Below are 18977 nucleotides of genomic sequence, written 5' to 3' on the forward strand. Positions count from 1 at the left end.
GGGAGGTGGAGCCCCAGGAACACCCGTTGGCGATGATGCCCTGTGTATTCCCCCCCCGCAAAGGGAATCCCACTACTGAATATAATATCCAAGACATAGGCGAGTATTGGGGTATCCCTTGGGGGAAACTCAACCAAACATTGTGGCAGGAGAAGCAGCCTGTGTAGCATCCACTTGATGCCACACGAGAGAGGCTTCACAAAGCCAGGCAGGTATGCTGTCTTTATTTAAAGTTCTGTTTAAGGACTTTAAACATAAGGAAGAAAGAGAAATATAACACTCATAAGCTAATCAAGTTATTTTTATGATCTGTTGAAAAAAGAAAGAAGGAAACATATATTTTTTTATCTTGTTTTCTTATTTTTAAATATTTTGGCCACATTCAAGTGACTGAGTTGAAGAAGTACCTAGGTGGATTATGTACCAACTCTGTGAAATATATAAAGCAAATGGGCGAGCAGCAGATCATTCTTCAGTCTTTCGGTTGTTTTATTTTCAGCTTAACTTTGTAGGTAAAAACTTGAAAATTATAATTATAAACCAAAGTGAAGCCAATTGTTTTTATTTACCACCCTGAGAGTAGGAATGTCAAAAATAAATGCATAGTTAGTGAAAAGTACATTAGTCTTTCAGAGATGGTGTGTTTGATACAGTGTTATACATTTTTCAGAGAAAAACATTCTACAGTTAGATTAAAAAAATATATATATATTTTTGTCTTGATATACTATCCCTTCTGAAGATTTGAAATATTAAGGAGTGCACAGGTTTGAATAAATTTACAATATTATTCTAAAAAGAAGAATGTTGCTACAATATCTCTTTTCCTGGAAGTTTACAGTTCAGAGAACATTATTCTAATGTTTCTTTTGATATTGGCTAGAATGGAAGATTTGACAAACCCAGAAGATATCAGAGTCAATCGGAAGTGTGACAGGAAGGTGTCACTTTATGGTTACTTAAGAGGGGCACACTTAAAAAACAAAACCCAGATTCATATGCCAGGTAGTATATTTGTCTCTTAAAGTTTGTATTATTTCATTGATGCATGCATTGTAATATTGCTGTTTTGCATCATCTGCTTTGCATCTGTAAAAGACTGATGTAAAAACAGATCTCATTCTTTTTAAAAGCACATTGTTTCTAAAGAAAAAAAATGCTTTTACATTTTAAAATTGATGTTAGTCTTTGTAAAAACATGGTCTTAAAGTAAATAGTTTTGCTTTTCATTGAGAGCTTCCTGCAGTTAAACTAAACAAAATAATATTTTGGCAAACTGCAAAGTAAAGCTCATCAGTGTAATGTCACTCTAGAATGACTGAATGAGAGCCTTACTAATAGTGAAAACTAAAACTTGTTTAAAAGTATTAAATAATATAATACATAAATACTAAATACAAATTAATAAATTACTGACTTATTTATTTATTTTTTTGTAATATGGAGCAATGTCAGTAACAACAAAAAATGTATTAAAAGCAGTGATTTGCTACTGTCATCCTAGAAAGAGTTGTACTTTTCATTAACCAAGTAACTTGTTTTCAGGCTTAATGTTTATTTTTTAAAACACTGCATGTGATTTTTGTCTGTGTAGTGTCTCATTGATATCAAGGCATTTTGTAGCATGTTAAAACCATTTTACCTCTTCACAGTGAATTGTACAATTTTTTAATTGGAGCTCTGTCAAAGTTTTTTCTTTCTTTGTCTCCTGTCCCAGGTGTAGGGGACTTTATGGTGAGTGATGTCAGTTTCTTGCCAGACCCATGTGCACTCCCTGAGCAGCAGAAGAAGCGTTCCTTAAATGAAAAAGAGAAACTGATTTATGCCCCACTATCAGGAGTTGGTGGTGTAGTATATGACAAAGATGCTGTTTATATTGACCTTGGTGGAAGTCATGCTCATCAAGATGAAGAGGTGAGGAAATGCTTATTCCAGTTTGAGTTCTTCTCCTGTCCTGCAGAATACGATCTTTACCTAACTCATTTTTCAAATAAACACTCTGAACCCCACATCCTTACCCTTAAATATTTTACTGAACTGTCCTTTGTTTCTACAGTTATATAGGAGGAACCTCCTACCAACACCTTTCCCTTCTCTAACATGCCATCAAAATACCCAAGTAATTACTAATAACTTGTTATAGAGGCTCTCCAAACATTCAGTATGTTTTATGCCTTGCCTATGAAATGGGTGCAACTTTTTGTTATTTTTGCAAGCAGAGAAATTCTGGGAAGGTAACTGTCATTTTTCCAAAGGCTTGAAAGAACTTATTCTCAGTTTGGGGCTTGAACTGAGGGGAGCAGGCACTTTCATATTGATTTTATTTTAAAAAAATCTTTTGGTTCATCAGGAGGAAGTGAGGCCAAACCATGAACTTGTCCAAAGTCTCATCTCTACCCATTCCACCATTGATGCTAAGATGGCTTCAAGCAAAGTGTCTCTTTTCATGGACTCCAACCCATTAGGCTCAGAAGATTTGGAAAGCCATGGGTAAGCGTTACGTTAAGTGATTAGTGAATGACTAAAGAACATGACTGGGAGAAGCAAAGCGCTCATAGTTGTTGGTATGAGCGTGATGTTAAAGATGTGTGGCTTGTTTGAATGAAAGGTATATGCAAGGTATATAGATGGATTGAGGGAGGGATAGTGTTGAAGACAGAATAGTGAAACAAGAAGTTTGTTTAAACATCATGACTCTGAGCCTACAGCCAAACTGGAAACAGAGGTTGAGAAGAGAGGATCCCACTCATCATTTTACCAGGGTTTGAACTTGTCCTCTGAAATCAAAAGGGCTGTTTAAGCCTTTGGCAGTTTCCTGTTCCAGTTATGCTATTAACAGAAAAGCTTTTTAAAAGAAAAAATGTAAGCATTGGGAACAGGATGATTGAGAGTGTGAATACGGACACTTACAAGATAAAGAATTATGGGCCAGTCTATAATTGGACGCAATTTCAAATATACATTTAAGATAAGAGCTTAATATTGCTTTAAATTTTGACCATTTCTATTTTAGGGAGTAAATGATGACTATCTACTGTTTACTGCTCAGAATGCATTAACTAGTACAGGATTCTGGTTTTGTCAGGTTTACCGTGAAAGGAAATCCAAGCCAACCTTTTTTTGAATTTTCTGTTTATTTTAGCTTTTGCTAGAAGACACTGCAAAAACTCCTACGAGATCAGCTTTGCAGTTTGAGTAATATGGGCTTGGACTGCTAATGCATTGTGCCACTTTTTTACCATGAAATGCATGCCCACTGTAATGAGAATTATCTTTGTGCAAGAAGAGAGACAGCTTTGAGATTGTAGAATTTAAGGCAGTCTTCAGATTCTGGTGCAGGAGTGCATCTTGATTTGAAGTTGGAGGTACTAGTGCCATTGTTAGGTTGCCTAAAACTTGGCACTGTAGAACTGCTTTCATAGATTGTGAGGAGCTAGAAGGGACCTCACAAAATCGTCATGTCCATCCCCCCTGCACTAGGCAGGAAAGACAGCTGGGGTCAGATGATCCCAGGAACGTGACCATTCAATCTCCTCTTGAAGATTTCCAGGGTAGGTATTGCACCACCTCTGGAGGGAGTTTATTACACTGTCTGGACACCCTAACTGTGAAGAAGTTTTTCCTTGTGTTAAGCCTGAAATGGACTTCCAGGAGTTTGTGGCCATTACTTTTGGTTATTCCTAAGGGTGCCCTGGTGAACATTTGCTCATAACTTAGAAAATTTCAGCCTGGACAGCTGAAGCATAGCAATGTTTGGTTTTTGATGTTTAAAACTTCCATCTGTTTCAAAGACAGTGATTTGGGGAAAAACATGTTATGTGTAAAAAAACAAAACAAAACAAAACAAAACAAAAAAACTTACCATTTCATTGTGATGCACTGAGGTTTTCATGTTTCCTTTCAAGAAAGTGTTTAGATGCAACTTGTAAATAGATGATGACTGATCCATGTATGTGATGTGTGTAACAGTATTTTTCTATACAACAGCAGCTTGTTTAGTATTTGTTTTTTCTATTTTAAAAAACACTCTTTTTAAAGTTAGAAGTTATTGGACCACAGCAGTGTTGCAAACAGTTAATTTTCCCTCTATATAATTAAAAATTGAATACTGTTTTGACTCAAATACAAGATTAAAACCTCTTTTCCCCCTTTCCCTCCCCCAGCTGCCCCAGTTGGCATGGAAGATAAAAGTACCTCATTTTATAATTACCTACAAGATAATATCACTGAATACATTGCCCGTCATTAAACTGCTGCCAAAACCAGCATGTGCTAAGCAATGAAAACCAGCTATGATAGTGGGAACCTGTCATAAGGACAAGTTGGTGTAGCCCATCCTTACCACAAGGATAGCTTAGTGCAATGCATCTCACTAAGACGTATGGTAGTGCCTCATTAAGCACAGTCGCACTCAGCATTGATCCTAAGTGCCTGGCAAACGTGAGGAAATGGGGCCCCACACAGTTCATCCAGAATCCCTCTATCACCACCTCTTTCAGCCTGGCACGTATGATTAATGTGGCCCTGTCATCCATGAAGTAAAGCTGGACCAGGTTTCCCTGTGCCTTATCTGCATATAAAAGGTTGGAGCATCCCAGGACTTGTGACAAGAACACCCGGTTTTATTCATGAGCAGAGGCTAATTGGCGCATGGCTTCTTTGTGGGGGGGGATCGAGTACACACACATACTGAACTGTATTGAGCTGTCGGGTCACCGTGGCTTGAAATACTCTTGACTCTAGTGGGGCCCAGCCCAATGTATGATAAATCATGAGCCTTTGACTTTGGAGAAATATATATTGTATGTACTATATATAAATGAGTGCTAAAGGACTTCTTAAAAGTGTGCTTACAAAGTGCTTCAGCAGTTTCAAAAAAATGTAGCATGTATCAGTTCCGGATGAACTAAGTGTATGGGTACTATATGCAAGTTGATGCAGCTATATTTAGTTTGAAGTTTATTGTTTTCAAATTTGCTCCTCACTTTCATGGCGTGAGCAGGGGCTGTGAGTAAGGAGAGAGGGAAAGGGCTGCCAGGGCAAAAAGTTGCAGTGGAAGCAGAGAGCAAAGGGGGTACCTAATTTTCCTCAATTTATTTTCCCTGCTTTAGCAGTGGGAAGGGGACACATTCAAGGCAGACCTCCAATAATTAAGATTCTGTACCTGTTGTGAGCCCTGGCAAGGCTTCTTGAATCAACAGATGCCTTGAAATTAGAGAATCCTGCAATTTATTTTAGTAACACTGGTAGTTTGTTCTTGCTGTTCAACACCAAAATATTCTTTAAATGTTGTTTGTGGCTTTGTATGCCTCCTTCAAGCTAACTTTTTTTTTTTAATCTTGTGCTCTTTTGGGAAAGCAGCTTTGCGATGCCAAAAGAAGAGAAGCAACTTGATTTAAAGACTGGGAGAATACGTAGGAAGGCAGTGTTTGAAGAAAAAGAAAATAGTGATGGAGAAAGTGATGAAGAGGATGACCAAGATGAAGAAATGTCTGAGGGTGAAATGGCTGGAAGTGATAGTGATGAGGAAGGTGACGCTGAAGAAGGAAGTGATAAAGAACTACCAGAACAAGAGGCAAATCCCAGGAATGCCAAGCGCCTGAAAAGAGAGGAGATCAAAGAAGAGACTGTAATGGAATTGCCAGCATTTGCTGATAGTGATGATGATCTTGAGATGAGCTCAGTAGAAGAAGGAGAAACAGGCCTGGATGAAAGCAGCAAAGAGACAGATGAGGAAGATGAACAGGAGAGTGATGAGAAGGAAGGTTCAGACTGTGATTCTGAATCTGCAGACAAAAAAATAGGTGAACCCACACCATGTGAAACGAGCAAAGAAAGTAAAAAACTGAGAGGGAATCGTAAACAAGATCTCAATTTGGATAAAAAAGTGGTTTCCACTACAGATTCTGGAAACTGCACAGCTGAAGAGGTGTCTGAATCTGAGTCTGAAAGCTCCTCCCTTGATGAGGACGAGGAGGAGGATGAAGAAGCTGAGGAATTGCATAGAAAAAGGATTCAGAGTACTCAAGAGGTTAGTACTCTTAGGCAGGCTAAATTGAAAGCTGTAGAAGATGAAGATGATGAAAATCTTCTGAAAGAGGAAGAGGAATATGAAGAGAAAACTGATTTTTCTGCAGACACAGCAGGTATCGTAACTGTCATGTATTTTTACTGTATGTAAAAATTGTCCTTGTTGAAAGTACACTTGAATACTCGGCAGAATTGTCCAGTGCCTAGAACAGGAAACTGCAAGTTAGAGCGGCAGGATTATTTTTCCTTTAAAACTGTTAACTTGTTGAAGTTGAGGGAAGCCTCAGATTCCCTAAGAGTAAGGTTGAGAAAAAGTCTACCTAGTTTTTACCAATTGTACTATTTTGGGGAGCATCAAGTGCTATTCCTTTGGTACATCCTGGGGAATTTTGCAGCTATGCGCCCACACAGTTTTATACATAAAAGGCATGGCCACACACAATTACATAATATTGCATAATTTAATTATGGCGGGCTCTATGCCTCCACCTCCTCAGGGTTCCCAGCGCTGCAACTGGGAGCCTCATGATGTGGAGGCAGAGCTGAGTAAGTGGGGAGGGGACCTCCTGCTTGTGGGGGTGGGCATGGGGTTTTTGGGTAGGTGTGGAGTTTGTTGGGTGGGTATGGGTTGCACGCCATCAGATCAGGCCGGGCCAGCTGGCTCCGTGCCTCCATGTAGGGCTTCCAGCACTCCAGCAGAAAGGTACACGTGGAGGCACAGAGTCCACTTGGACCGATGGTACACAGTTCCATCCTGTAGTGCTGCGAGCTCCACATGCCGGCATGGAACCAGCCCGGTCTGGTGCAAAGGCATATGTTAGAAGGCTGGGCTGGCTCTGTGCTAGCATGTGCAGCCCCTGGGACTCAGCCAGAGGTGTGCACTGCCAGGGGCTCTGCCTGCTGTGGTCATAAGCAACCTGAGGGCCTTCTGCTGCTGAGTGGCAGGGGGGCCCACATCCACCCTCCACACATGCATACGACCCACACCTACCCACAACCCCCACATGCATACAGCCCTTCACAACCCCCCCCACACACCTTTGCAAATCCCTCACACACACCACCCTCCAACCATATAAAGTACTTGAGTATGTTTCTAAAGAAGGTTTAAATAGTGTTATACTTAGTTTAATTTGTGTTTAAAAAAAAATAAAGTAATTCATTTTGAGTTTTCCTGAACATAATCTTGAATTTTTCTGCACATTTCCTGGGGTCTACATAGGTCTGAGAGAGAAGCAGATACAGGGTTTCCTTAGACCTGAAGAAAGTCACGTGATACCTGAAAGCTTGTCCACCAGCTCTCCCAGTAATACAGTTGGTCCAATAAAAGATGTCACAAAAATCCTTCCTCCTTATTCATTGCCTAGACTGTCATGACTATAACAACACTCCAATACTACCGCTCTCTTTGTGGAGACAGATGGGAAGAGGAAAACACTTTACAATTATTTTATTAGCATGTAAATAATACTGGAAAATTTATGCTTATGAAAATAGTCTAGTTTATATCATCTGTCATTAAAGTTTACACTTTGTTCCTTCTAAAGTTTTCTGCCTTTGTTATAGGGGAAAAAAAAGCTTAGGGTATCTGGTGATAGTATAGTGTGAAAACTGAAGAGGTCTAACTGGATCCAGTTATGTAACCAGGCTAAAAATCTTGTCTAGAGACTTTTATAATATTGCAAAATGGTACCTGTTTATAAGGGGTATGTGTGTAGGGTTTTTTTGTAATTTTTTTAACCTCCCTCCCGTCCTCCCCCTTCCCCTGGCAGTCCAAGTGGATCCTTAATCTTGCAGGTTCCAGTTGGAGAAAAAATTGGCAGTTTTTTTCTCCTCTTTTTAGGTGCACTTAGATGGAAGGAAAATCTTTCCCAAAAGGCAGCTCGTGCCTTTCTGAGACAACAGCAGTCAACTCCTAACCTTCGTAAACTTGTTTATGGAACAGGTAAAGATACTCCAGAGCCTCTCTTTCCCTATAATGTAATACTACCATCCTGTTATCCCCTATAGCCTCTAACCATAGACGTTTCAGTTAGAAATAGCCTTCAGGGGGTCTGAAAAAGAAATAGATATAATTCTCTAAGTTGCTAATTTTTTCCTTGGCCAAAAAGTGAGTTTTGTCTCTGTAATAAATTCAACTAGGGCAATTTTGACTGTGATGTTACTTGTAGTTATTCAGACACTAGCTACGCATATGTTATTTGGTCTTTTCTTTGTGATGCACAGTAGTATTTTCCAGGGCAGGATGGTGGTTCTTTCAAACGTGTTGCAGTATTTTTGTGAGGCAGTGGGGAGGGTGTTGAGGCTCTATCAGTTTTTTTTTTTTTTTTTTTCTTCTATAATATTTTTCTACAAACATAAAAATCAACATTTTTTTTTCATGCAAGTAGTAGATGCTCTGCAGGTAGGTCAGTTTCTTTAGCTGTGTTCAGTGATTTTTGTTTAAGACTTTCTTTGGTGTTAATGAAATATTTAACTGATTCAGATTAATCATATGATGTCTCTAATAGGTGCATTTATTAAAGCGATATTAGGCATTTGTCAAGATTCAGGCAGCTACTTTAAAACAAAGATAAAACTGATACTTCTTAAACAATGAGTCCTGTTATAAAAAACTGATAAATCTCCAAGTAAGTGTCTGGCTGTTTAAGGCCCTCCCTTTGTGCAACACTTGTTAAAGTTAATGAAAATTTGACAAACAGAAGGCTTGCAGTACATAATGCCTATAGCAGTTTACAGCATGTTAGCAATCTGCTGAATGATACAAAACAAACAGATGATGGACGTAGTCTTTCTGGACTTCAGCAAGGCCTTTGACACCGTCTACCACCCCATCCTTATTAAAAAACTAGGTGACTGATGCCTACACAGTCAGATGGATTGCAGATTGGCTCAAGGGTCGTACTCAGAGGGTGGTGGTGGATGGGTCATATTCGACCTGGGGAGAAGTGGGCAGCGGAGTCCCCCAGGCTCGGTCCTTGGGCCCGCGCTGTTCAATTTCCTTTTCAGCGATTTGGACGATGGGGTGAAAAGCAACCTGTTTAAATTTGCTGATGATACCAAAATTTGGGGTGAGGTGAGCATGCTAGTAGGGAGGAAAAGACTGTAGCAAGACCTGGATAGGTTACAGGGGTGGGCTAACAAAAACAGGATGTGTTTCAATTCTGACAAGTGCAGGGTGCTGCACTTGGGCAGTAGTAACCAACAGCACGCTTATAAGATGGGGAAACTCCCTCCTTGAGAGCACGGAGGCAGAAAGGGATCTTGGACTCCAAGATGAACATGGGCCGACAATGGGAGGTCACGGTCGGCAGGGCTAACTGGACCTTGTCGTGCATCCACAGGTGCATCTCAAGCAGGGCCAAGGAGGTGATCCTCCCTCTCTACATGACACTGGTCAGGCCACAGCTGGAGTACTGTGTCCAGTTCTGTGCGCTCCATTTCAGGAGGGCTGTGGACAACATTGAGAGGGTCCAGAGGAGGGCCATCCACATGATCCAGGGACAACAGGGCAGACCCTACAATGAGAGACTGCAGGACCTGAATCTGTTCAGCCTTCACAAGAGAAGGCTGAGGGGGGACCTGGTGACTGTCTATAAACTCACTAGGGGCGACCAGAAGGGTTTGGGAAAGACCTTGTTTCCCCTAGCGCCCCTTGGCATAACAAGAAATAATGGCCATAAGTTGTCGGAGAGTAGGTTTAGATTAGACATCCGTAAGAGCTACTTCACAATTAGGGCGGCTAGGATCTGGAACCAACTTCCAAGGGAAGTGGTGCTGGCTCCTACCCTGGGAGTCTTTAAGAAGAGGCTTGATGCCTACCTGGCTGGACTCATTTGAGCCCAGTTTTTCTCCTGCCCAGGCAGGGAGTCAGACTTGAAGATCTACAAGGTCCCTTCCGACCCTATTCCTATGATTCTGTGTTTTTAATACTCATACATTTTATATACAAAAACACCACAGTTGCTTAATTGGAGATTTTTTTTTCAAAGAGTGTGTCATCCAAAAAGAACCTGATTTTTTTTTTTTCTTTCTTCAATGTATGTGAAATTTTGCAAATGGAATAACTCTATATTAGTATGTCTAGACTAACCATCTTTCTAACTCCAGATCTAGTATTGTGTTATGGCCGGTGTGTTAATTCATGTTCCTACTGCTTGCTCTGTTAATGAACAAAGCCACGTTTCAGTTTGTCTCTGATTTCTTATTTGAATCGAGGCTGATTCCCAGCTGTCTAGCTCTGCATTTTACTGTTGAAATCTTCTTTCTTTAAACTACTTCAAATATATAAAAATGTAAAGAACTAGAGAGTTTTTGGATTAATGTAATCAAGTTGCAGTTTATGATAATTTTAACTACTTTTTTATTTAGTGGCGGAGAAGGAAGAGGATGACAAGGATGATGGAGAAGAAGAGCTTGGAGGGTTGTTTCATGTCAGTCGTCCTGACAAAGAATCCAAACTAAAGGCTAACGGCCTTGACTGTTCCAAATTTGCAGTGGAAATTCCCCAGGATTGGGATTTAGAAGAGGTACTCCTTTTGGGGAGAGAGCTCTTGCACTCTGTACTCTTATGGCCACATTCAGGCCTGAATCGAGTTGCATCCATTTATTATATCACTTAAGAAGTTGCCTCCTAAAGAACTGCCATTGCTGCTATACCAAGAAGTGTTAAAGAAATAAACCCATATGAGTTAGGCAATTTTGCTTGTGTGTCACGTCCTTTCTGTCTACTCTGTTTTGTTAATCGCTAGAAATATTCTCTCACAAATTCTTAGGATTTTTCTTTTTTTTCTTCCTTTTTTTGGTTAAAGGGTTGGATTGACCGTGCTAGGGCTGATGTTTTCCTAGTTATTCACTGAAGTAGGTATAGTGGTGCTGGCCCTCTCCCGGTGGGATAACCTCTGAAGGCTTGAGAGACATTATTCATTCTCTTCCACCTCTACTGAGGGTGTTTACAGGGAAGACATTTTGATACAGACAGCAGCATATAAAGAAGTGAGATGAGGTGAGACTGTCTCTAAACCAGCAAAATACTTGCAGATGGAAGTACTGGTGAAGTGCTATATGTGGTGACAAATAACAGGTACTTCAGGCAGTCTTTATTTTACAGGTTATGAGCAGCATTCGGGACTGCTTTGTAACAGGAAAATGGGAAGCAGATAAAGATGCTGCAAAGCTCTTAGAGGAAGATGGTAGGTATGATTATCTCTGAATATGACTAATGAAGTCAGAATTTCTAATACATTCAGTTACTTAGTATTTAACTTATCCGTGATCATTTTATTACTTTTAAACAGGTAAGAATCACTAATAAGTGGAAATACTGTTTGCAGGGAACTGATTTGATCCCCTTTGTTTTGCTGAAAAGTAGGGATTATAGAAGTGGTAGAGGACAGGTGCATTTTTTAAATTTAAAATATAGATCTGCCATCTTTTAAGTAAATTGTTTGAATACCATTAGCCCTAGTAGAGTAAATATCCAACTTACTGAACTTTAAGCATATTGAATGTGTTCTAGATTTTTACTTTTTCCAGTCTCTGCCACTTGGTGAAAGTAGATGTCAGGTTCCTTTGAAAGTAACTTGAATACGCAGGGATTCAGAAGAAACAGTGATGTGATGCTGTCAAAACTAAGGGACACTTTTCTCTTCTGATGGTGTAGATCCACCCTCTGGGAGATGAGATTCCCCAGGGGTTACTAGATTTCACTTGAAATGTGAAATGTGAGAGATTTCTCATGATACAATATTGAAAAGAAAAAGGGAAACCACTTAAAAATGGGGCTGCTACCTCTTTACGATAGAGAATGATGAAGGAAATGGAGAAAACTGCTGTATAAAGCTAGCAGCAGGAAGGAAATGTGATAAATCCATAGTGAAAAATAAATATCCATAAAACCGTAAAGGTCTGAAAAATACAAAACCGTGTAACCCTGTTGCTAACCAATGGGCATTGTGACTGCTGTTTTTACAGAAGAACTTTATGGTGATTTTGAGGACCTTGAAACAGGAGTTGTGCATAAAGGGAGACCTGCTGTTGAAGAGGATGAGGTATGATTTGTAGCTTGCTTTTCATGATTTGTTTTATCCTTTAAGCTTTTGGGGACTGACTACAAAGTTGTTTGTAGTTCAGTAGGAACAAACTGATGGGGAAATTCCAAAATCAAATAGATAGGTTTGTCTGTTCTTATTTTCAATTGGACCATCTTTTTAGTCCTGGATGGTCAACCTATACAACTGTTTATGTTGAACTCATAAATAGCAGAATTAGAAGTCAACTCACTATCGTCTCAACAGTAGAGGGCAGGCTTAATCAGCTTGCTTAAATCTCAACAGTATTCAGGTAATGAGTGCTGGAAGCTGAATATTATATTCTTTGTACTTTAATCTTTTCTCAAGTATTGAAATAAAATAGGAAATTAGGTGAGGAACTAGAGTGTTAACCAAGGAATAATTGTAGGATAGACACCAAAAATGTCAATATAAAACTATGTAATATTGCCATATGCTGCTATATAATATGCTCTCACCTATATGCTTGAGGTTACTGTTGTACAGTCTAAATTTTAGGAAGAAAGGGTTCTCTATACTAGATCTCTACTTACTGTGAAGAAACATTGGCATAGTTTACTCAGATATTATTTCTAAATTTGTTACCTGTAGGGCATTTTAACTTTTTGAGGTGCAGTAATGCAGGTTATAACACTCTGTGGGCGAAATCCTCTCTGTACAGGAAGCTGTGTTTATTAGGGGTGTCTGAAGCTTCAGTAGCTGATATGATTCGAAGGAGATTTGGCCCGATTTGGGGACTGAATCTCTGAATCTGAATTGAATCAAGAGACCAAATAAAAGCTCCAAATCGATTCGAAGCATCCAAATCAATTCGAAAAAGCTTTGGAAAAGATTTGGCCAATTTGAAAATTTGGCTATAAACTAAACAGGCAGCTGCCAGCTGCCTCCAGCTGGTAAGTCTGTTGGAGTTGGGGGAGGGGAGAGAGAAAGGACATGGGGAAGGGAGGGATTGGGCCTGGGGCTGGGACAAGCTGCCCAGCTGGGGTGGGGGGGCATGTTACTCGGGGAGGGGAGAAGGAGGTGGGCCCAGCAGTGCTGGGAGGCTTTTTAGGGCTCATGGCAAAGCCCCCTGCGCAGTGTGGGCAGCAGGGATTGCCCCGCCCCTGCTTGGCACCCGTGCAGCAGCTGCCCCATGGCGTGGGTGCAGCATGGCTTGGCAGGGTACCACATGCTGTCATTTTTGTCATTTGTGTATGTATAGATAATGTGTTCATAGTACAAATTTCATGTTGTTTGAGGAACTCTCTCTGGCTGCCACACCAAACAATCACATGGCATCAACATATTATTGTCTGTGTAGCTTTCTCTGTGCACTTCGAGTTAGAATGATGGTTTCAGTCCTCATCCAGTTAATGTCACTCATTCGAGACTGGTCTCAGCTTGTGTTAACACTGCCTCTTTAGGGAAACTGTTTAAAATGGTGGTTCTGTGATGTGTTTCTAGCCAGCCTGATGAATCGGATATTACAAAGGTGCAGCACCACCAAGGTTCAGAGGCCTCAAACAGAGATAATGGTGAAAGTTTATTCATTTAGTCCCCAGATAATGCCCTCAGACAGAGCCCAACCCCAATTTGAAGCTAATTTTAATATATAAGAGCTATAAAGCTCACATGTATGGAAAGACAGCATAGAGCACCAATTTCAAGATAACAGGAACAGGTCAACTTTGGAAGAGTTTGGAGAACTGTGCTCATTTGAATGAGTGACTTGCCTCTTGTTTTTCAGATTTCTTGTCTAGCTTCTTTATTTCCCTGGAATGTTCTAATTCAGCCGAGCACATTCTGTTTAGATGAATGATTCTTTTCATCCTCTGCTGTCTTCCTGTGTTCGAAAGGATTCTCCCTTTTCCAGTAGCTCCTCACTCAAATGGTGTGGAACTCCTGTACAATCCCATTTTGCCCCTTATAGACATCATGGTACTTAACCATTCCAGGCATAGTGGGGCACTGTGGAAGCATCACACAAAGGTACAGTTGAAGCAGTTTTAATCATATCCCCACTAAGACTTGCAATTCTGAGTGGGTTAATTAAAATACCACCCAGTGGTATTACATCTGATTGGTCTTGACTGCTTCGCCTACTCAGAATGTATTACCACAGAATTGCCAGGTATAACTATCCATTGATGCTTGCCCAAAGAGTTTTGTCTGGAACTTCACTGTAGTATGGTCTCATGTGTACTATCACACTGAGAGCTGTATTAATGAAAGTTTGGGACAATGAATGCTGTACTTGTATAATTGAGTCCAATCATAATACAGTATACATCATACAGTATAATTATGAGTCCAATCATAATACAGTATACATCATACAGTATAATTATGAGTCCAATCATAATAGTTACCAAATGTATTTAGAACATGTTAAATATGTAAAGTATTGTGAATTTTAATTTCTAACATGTGACTATTACTTTTGTACTCATTTGTGAAACTTAGATTGTTACAAGCAGGCCTTGTTCAGGCAGGTCTTGTACAGACTTCTTCCACCCAACCCATTTTGCACAGTACTGCACTCCCAACCTGTATCACTCCAGGCTTGGGTCACTTAAGAACAGTTTCCTTTTATAATGTAGGTGTGCATTTTAGATTAATTGTAATAAAACATGCTGATTCTGGGTGCTGCACCTCTTGATGCTTGTTTTAACATCAAAGGTTTCTGATGAGGGCAAAAAGAATATTCTAAGACCACGAAACTCAGTTTCTCTCGCCCCTTCCCCTGCCCCCCCCCCCTTTTTTTTTTTTGCTGAAGAGAAGTGTTTCCATGTGGAAAACTTATTATTCAGCTATTTTTCTCTAAGATGCAAATTAGTATCACTTCTTGGTCAGAAACATAAGAACTGTTGGCCAGAATAGGATATTTTTTCTTTTTAAGAAAATTTTACAAGCTGTTTGATTGCCCCTTTTCTGACTAGGCTGTAAGTGAAGAAGAGGAGAAAGAAGAAAAAGATCCCAAAGCAGAAGAGGAGGAAGAGAAGAAAAAGCGCTTGGACAAGAAACGCAAATTAAAGGAAATGTTTGATGCTGAATATGATGGAGGAGATGCTACATACTTTGATGATCTTAAAGGGGAGATGCAGAGACAAGCACAGGTGAGAGCTGGTGAACTTGGCTATTTGTCTGCCAGTAAAAGTTCTTATATGCCACATTCTGTTTCTCTGAGGCATTAATGTCATTCAGCAACAGCTTTAGAAGTTATGTGCAAAAAATCTTGGAGAGATCCTTTTTATGGGTGAACATTGTGATTCCATTATCATTAAAAAATAAAGCCTTAATTAGAGTTGACTTATTGAGTCAGTAACTCAGGTAGGAAAGCATAGTACGTGTCAGAAGCTACTTTTTAAATGCAGTATATTTAAAGTTGCCCAGTGGTTTGTGCATGATGTGGTGGTAGAACAAGCAAGTCATATTTGTTTTTGTGGAAGAAGAAATGTCAGATGGTAGAGATAAGTGAATTGAAGTGTAAAGGTTGTCTGTATTACTACCATTTAAAAAAATCAAAATCCTTATTGCCCAGATTATCATTAAAATACAAAGAAATATTTTCCTAATATGACTTCTTCATGTAATCAGTTGTTTTAGTTGCTATATGGACATTAAACACTCACAAGTGAGCAAGTGGATATTTACAAGGCAGTCTCTCCATTAAAATACCTTCCAGGTCATTGAAAAATTTGAGATAACCTCGTCTGTCTGCTGGGTGGACATTCTCAAGGCAACCAGAGGGAGAAATTGAGTTGTGCATTCCGTCCTAGTGTTATATTAAATGAAATTCCTCAGAATATTTTTAACATCATTTTTTTCTCCTCATTGACATTGCATGAGAATATTGCTGGCTTATGTCCTAATAGAAAAGAACCTTTTTTTTTTCTACACAGTCTTCTCGTCCAACAAAATCTCTCTCGTATTAGTCATTAACTCAACTGTTACGTTTGCATTAACTTCTGACATAAATGACCAAACAATAAGCCTGAGCATTCTAAAGCGCTTGCTAAGAACATTTCATACGTAAGCAAGCCTCTTCCAGTAAAGGAATGAGACAATTTACAGCTCCTTCACTTAAAGCCTGTTAGAGATGTGTGTAATGTAAGCACTATATTGCCATTGCAACCCAACCAAAGTTTGAACGAAACTGGAGAAACCCAGACTTCAAAAGTGCATTTTCCCCATGGATTTTTTTCTTTGTGTTAAAGCATTCAATGCATAATGCAACTCACTGACCTGTATAACAGATTTTAAATATAGCTCCTGTGAAGCGATCAGTAGAATGGCAAAATAAGACGTTCTTGGCAGTACAGAACAGTGGGAAAGAACTCTCTTGTTAGTTACAAAGATGTATTGATAATTTATATAGACTTAGAACCCTTTTCTGTATTTCATCACATATACCAAAGGAAAGGAACTCCCCTTTGAAGCTTTAGTCACGCCACCAAAAATACTTAAGAGCCACCCTCTTAATTTTTAATGGCACTTAGTTTCCAGAAGTACCTCAGTGATATCAGAGGCTAAGTGCACTTCAGTAAGGATCATTGCCTTCTACTGGATGCTGTCTCCAGGTTGGAGCATTTGAAGCTTAAACTTCTTTGTGTTAAACTGGATCTGTTTTCTGAATGGAACTCTCCAGGGAAGAATGTGTGGAGGTAGGCATCTGTTATTTTTGGAAGAAGTCAAAAGAACTGTTAGGTTTATCCAGATGCATGCTGTGTAAAAACATGCTGTTATGTTTTATATGTGGAACTGAAACCTGCCATACAGGAGTTGTTAAAACTGGATTTCATATTTTGTTTTCAAACCATTAAAAAAAAACCCTTTTTGTTTCTCACATAGCTTAACCGAGCTGAATTTGAAGATCAAGATGATGATGCCAGAGTGCAATATGAGGGCTTCCGGCCAGGGATGTATGTTCGAATAGAAATTGAAAATGTCCCCTGTGAATTTGTGCTGAATTTTGACCCTCAGTATCCAATTATCCTTGGTGGTTTAGGCAACAGTGAAGGAAATGTAGGATATGTTCAGGTAGGTAGCCAAAGCTATGTGTTTGATATAATGGTGCAGCCATGGTTCAAGTTGGGTGGAGCTTCTGTTTGTATTTCATTTCCTTTTCTGTGTATGTTAGCAAATAACGGAGAGAGCCACATTGTGAAAGTCCTAATGTTGGAAAGGGAGTTTGCTTGTGGTGTGGTTTAATTTCAAAATCAAATGGCTGTCCTTTTGGCGAAGAAAAAAAATTATTAAAATATTACAGCCGTACAAAGAGGCTCCAGTAAGGATTGGGTTGCACTGCAGTTTTGATAAAACGTGTGTGTAAAATAGATTTTACCAGTCACTGGCATTAAGGCTTAGGTTGTCCTTTAGGTCAGGTACAGACATTAACACTTACACTAGTAAAAGTGATTGAAACCAGGCTGTACTTGTAAAAGAACAGAAGTTCAGCACACACAGCTTGGTTTAAAAATGGCAGAACCTAGTCTAAAATTTGTCCCCCCTCACTCCACTCCACCAAAGAGCAAATGTGTGTTCTGTTTTCTACCGATATAAACAACACTGCTTACAGAAAACTGCATAACTTAGATCAAAGCTGCCTTGGGCTATTTGAATGTGTATACCTAGCCTTGATGATAAGGTTCATCCTTTTTTTTAATTAGTTGCGTCTGAAGAAACATCGTTGGTATAAGAAGATACTTAAAACCCGTGATCCTTTAATCCTTTCATTGGGATGGAGACGATTTCAGACTATTCCTATGTACTACATTGAAGATCACAATGGGCGCCATAGGCTTCTTAAATATACTCCACAACACATGCACTGTGGAGCAACCTTTTGGGGTAAGCTGTTAGAGTTGGCATCTGCAGCCACATTTATCAATTATAAAACTGGCTAGCTTTAAAGGAGGCTTTAGGATTTCTCTGCAAAAATAACCCCTTAAGGGTAAGGAAGAATCCTTTAAAACATATACCCAATGAGAAGAAAGGTAATAAAAATAGCTTCCATTGAAAAGAAAAAGGGTGGTAAGTGGTAGGAATGATTTGCGTGTTGTATACAGGCTGTTGTTGAAATTCTGATCACCCTGGTTTCGAAATTGCAACAAAAAGAAGTTAGCAGCTGTAGTTGCCCCTGGATGTCTCAATGCACAGGGAGAGGGAACATGTAAAGGGTCTAATCCTGCAAACGGATGCATACAAAAGTTAGTGCTTATGCCAATAATTCCACTGACTTCAATAGAGTCACTTGTATGTCTGAGTAGCATGATAAACACCACATAAAACATTTGTGGGGGACATTCTGCCCATAATGCTTAGCTCACTGATCTTATTTTGGCATTCTCAAGCTACCTTTCAGCAAAAGCCAGATTTTAGCCAAATGTTTGTTATTCTGTTTGTACTTATTTAATTTTATTTCTAGGCCCCATCACTCCACAAGGGACAGGATTTTTGGCTGTTCAGTCCGTCAGTGGTGCAACAGTAAGTTTATCTCGGAACGTTATTCACTTCCTACCGTTGGTCATTGCATCCAGTGATGAATGCCTTCCTGTGAAGCTTTTTCACAAGCTTATGTATTAACAGTAGGTATGAGGGGTGGGTTCTGAAAATCTCTATTATACTCAGATACTGCAATAACAAGCATGAGATAAAGACAGACTTGGACAGGAAACTGCTTCCTCTGGTAACTGCTTCAGCATCATCTGTGCTAAAAATGATAAAATCTGTTATACTGCTTTCTGAGGGCATGGGTTATATTTGCTCTATGGGCTAATGTCACTATAACCTCATAGTGAGGTGCAATTAATTGAAGAACAGTGATATGTTTCTACACTGGTAGATGTGAAATCCTAGTTATCAGAATGCTTCAAGAATCTCTTAAAATATTTTGGT

At 39.5% G+C, this 18977-nt stretch overlaps 1 protein-coding gene across 1 annotated transcript in view; it reads left to right on the top strand.

Moving 5' to 3' along the window:
- BMS1 (BMS1 ribosome biogenesis factor) overlaps nt 1-18977 on the top strand; it is a 41634-nt gene that overhangs the window by 10159 nt on the left and 12498 nt on the right. Inside the window, exons 7-18 of the mRNA XM_090057347.1 lie at nt 884-1005; nt 1718-1914; nt 2351-2490; nt 5362-6146; nt 7874-7975; nt 10402-10559; nt 11141-11222; nt 12004-12080; nt 15020-15196; nt 16932-17120; nt 17750-17930; nt 18508-18566. Of these exons, the coding sequence (XP_089913473.1) occupies nt 884-1005; nt 1718-1914; nt 2351-2490; nt 5362-6146; nt 7874-7975; nt 10402-10559; nt 11141-11222; nt 12004-12080; nt 15020-15196; nt 16932-17120; nt 17750-17930; nt 18508-18566 (2269 nt within the window). The remainder of the gene's footprint in view (nt 1-883; nt 1006-1717; nt 1915-2350; nt 2491-5361; nt 6147-7873; nt 7976-10401; nt 10560-11140; nt 11223-12003; nt 12081-15019; nt 15197-16931; nt 17121-17749; nt 17931-18507; nt 18567-18977) is intronic.

The sequence above is a fragment of the Crocodylus siamensis genome, chromosome 7 (assembly GCF_052110815.1).
Source record: "Crocodylus siamensis isolate JL-2025a chromosome 7, ASM5211081v1, whole genome shotgun sequence".
NCBI classification, from domain to species: Eukaryota; Metazoa; Chordata; order Crocodylia; family Crocodylidae; genus Crocodylus; species Crocodylus siamensis.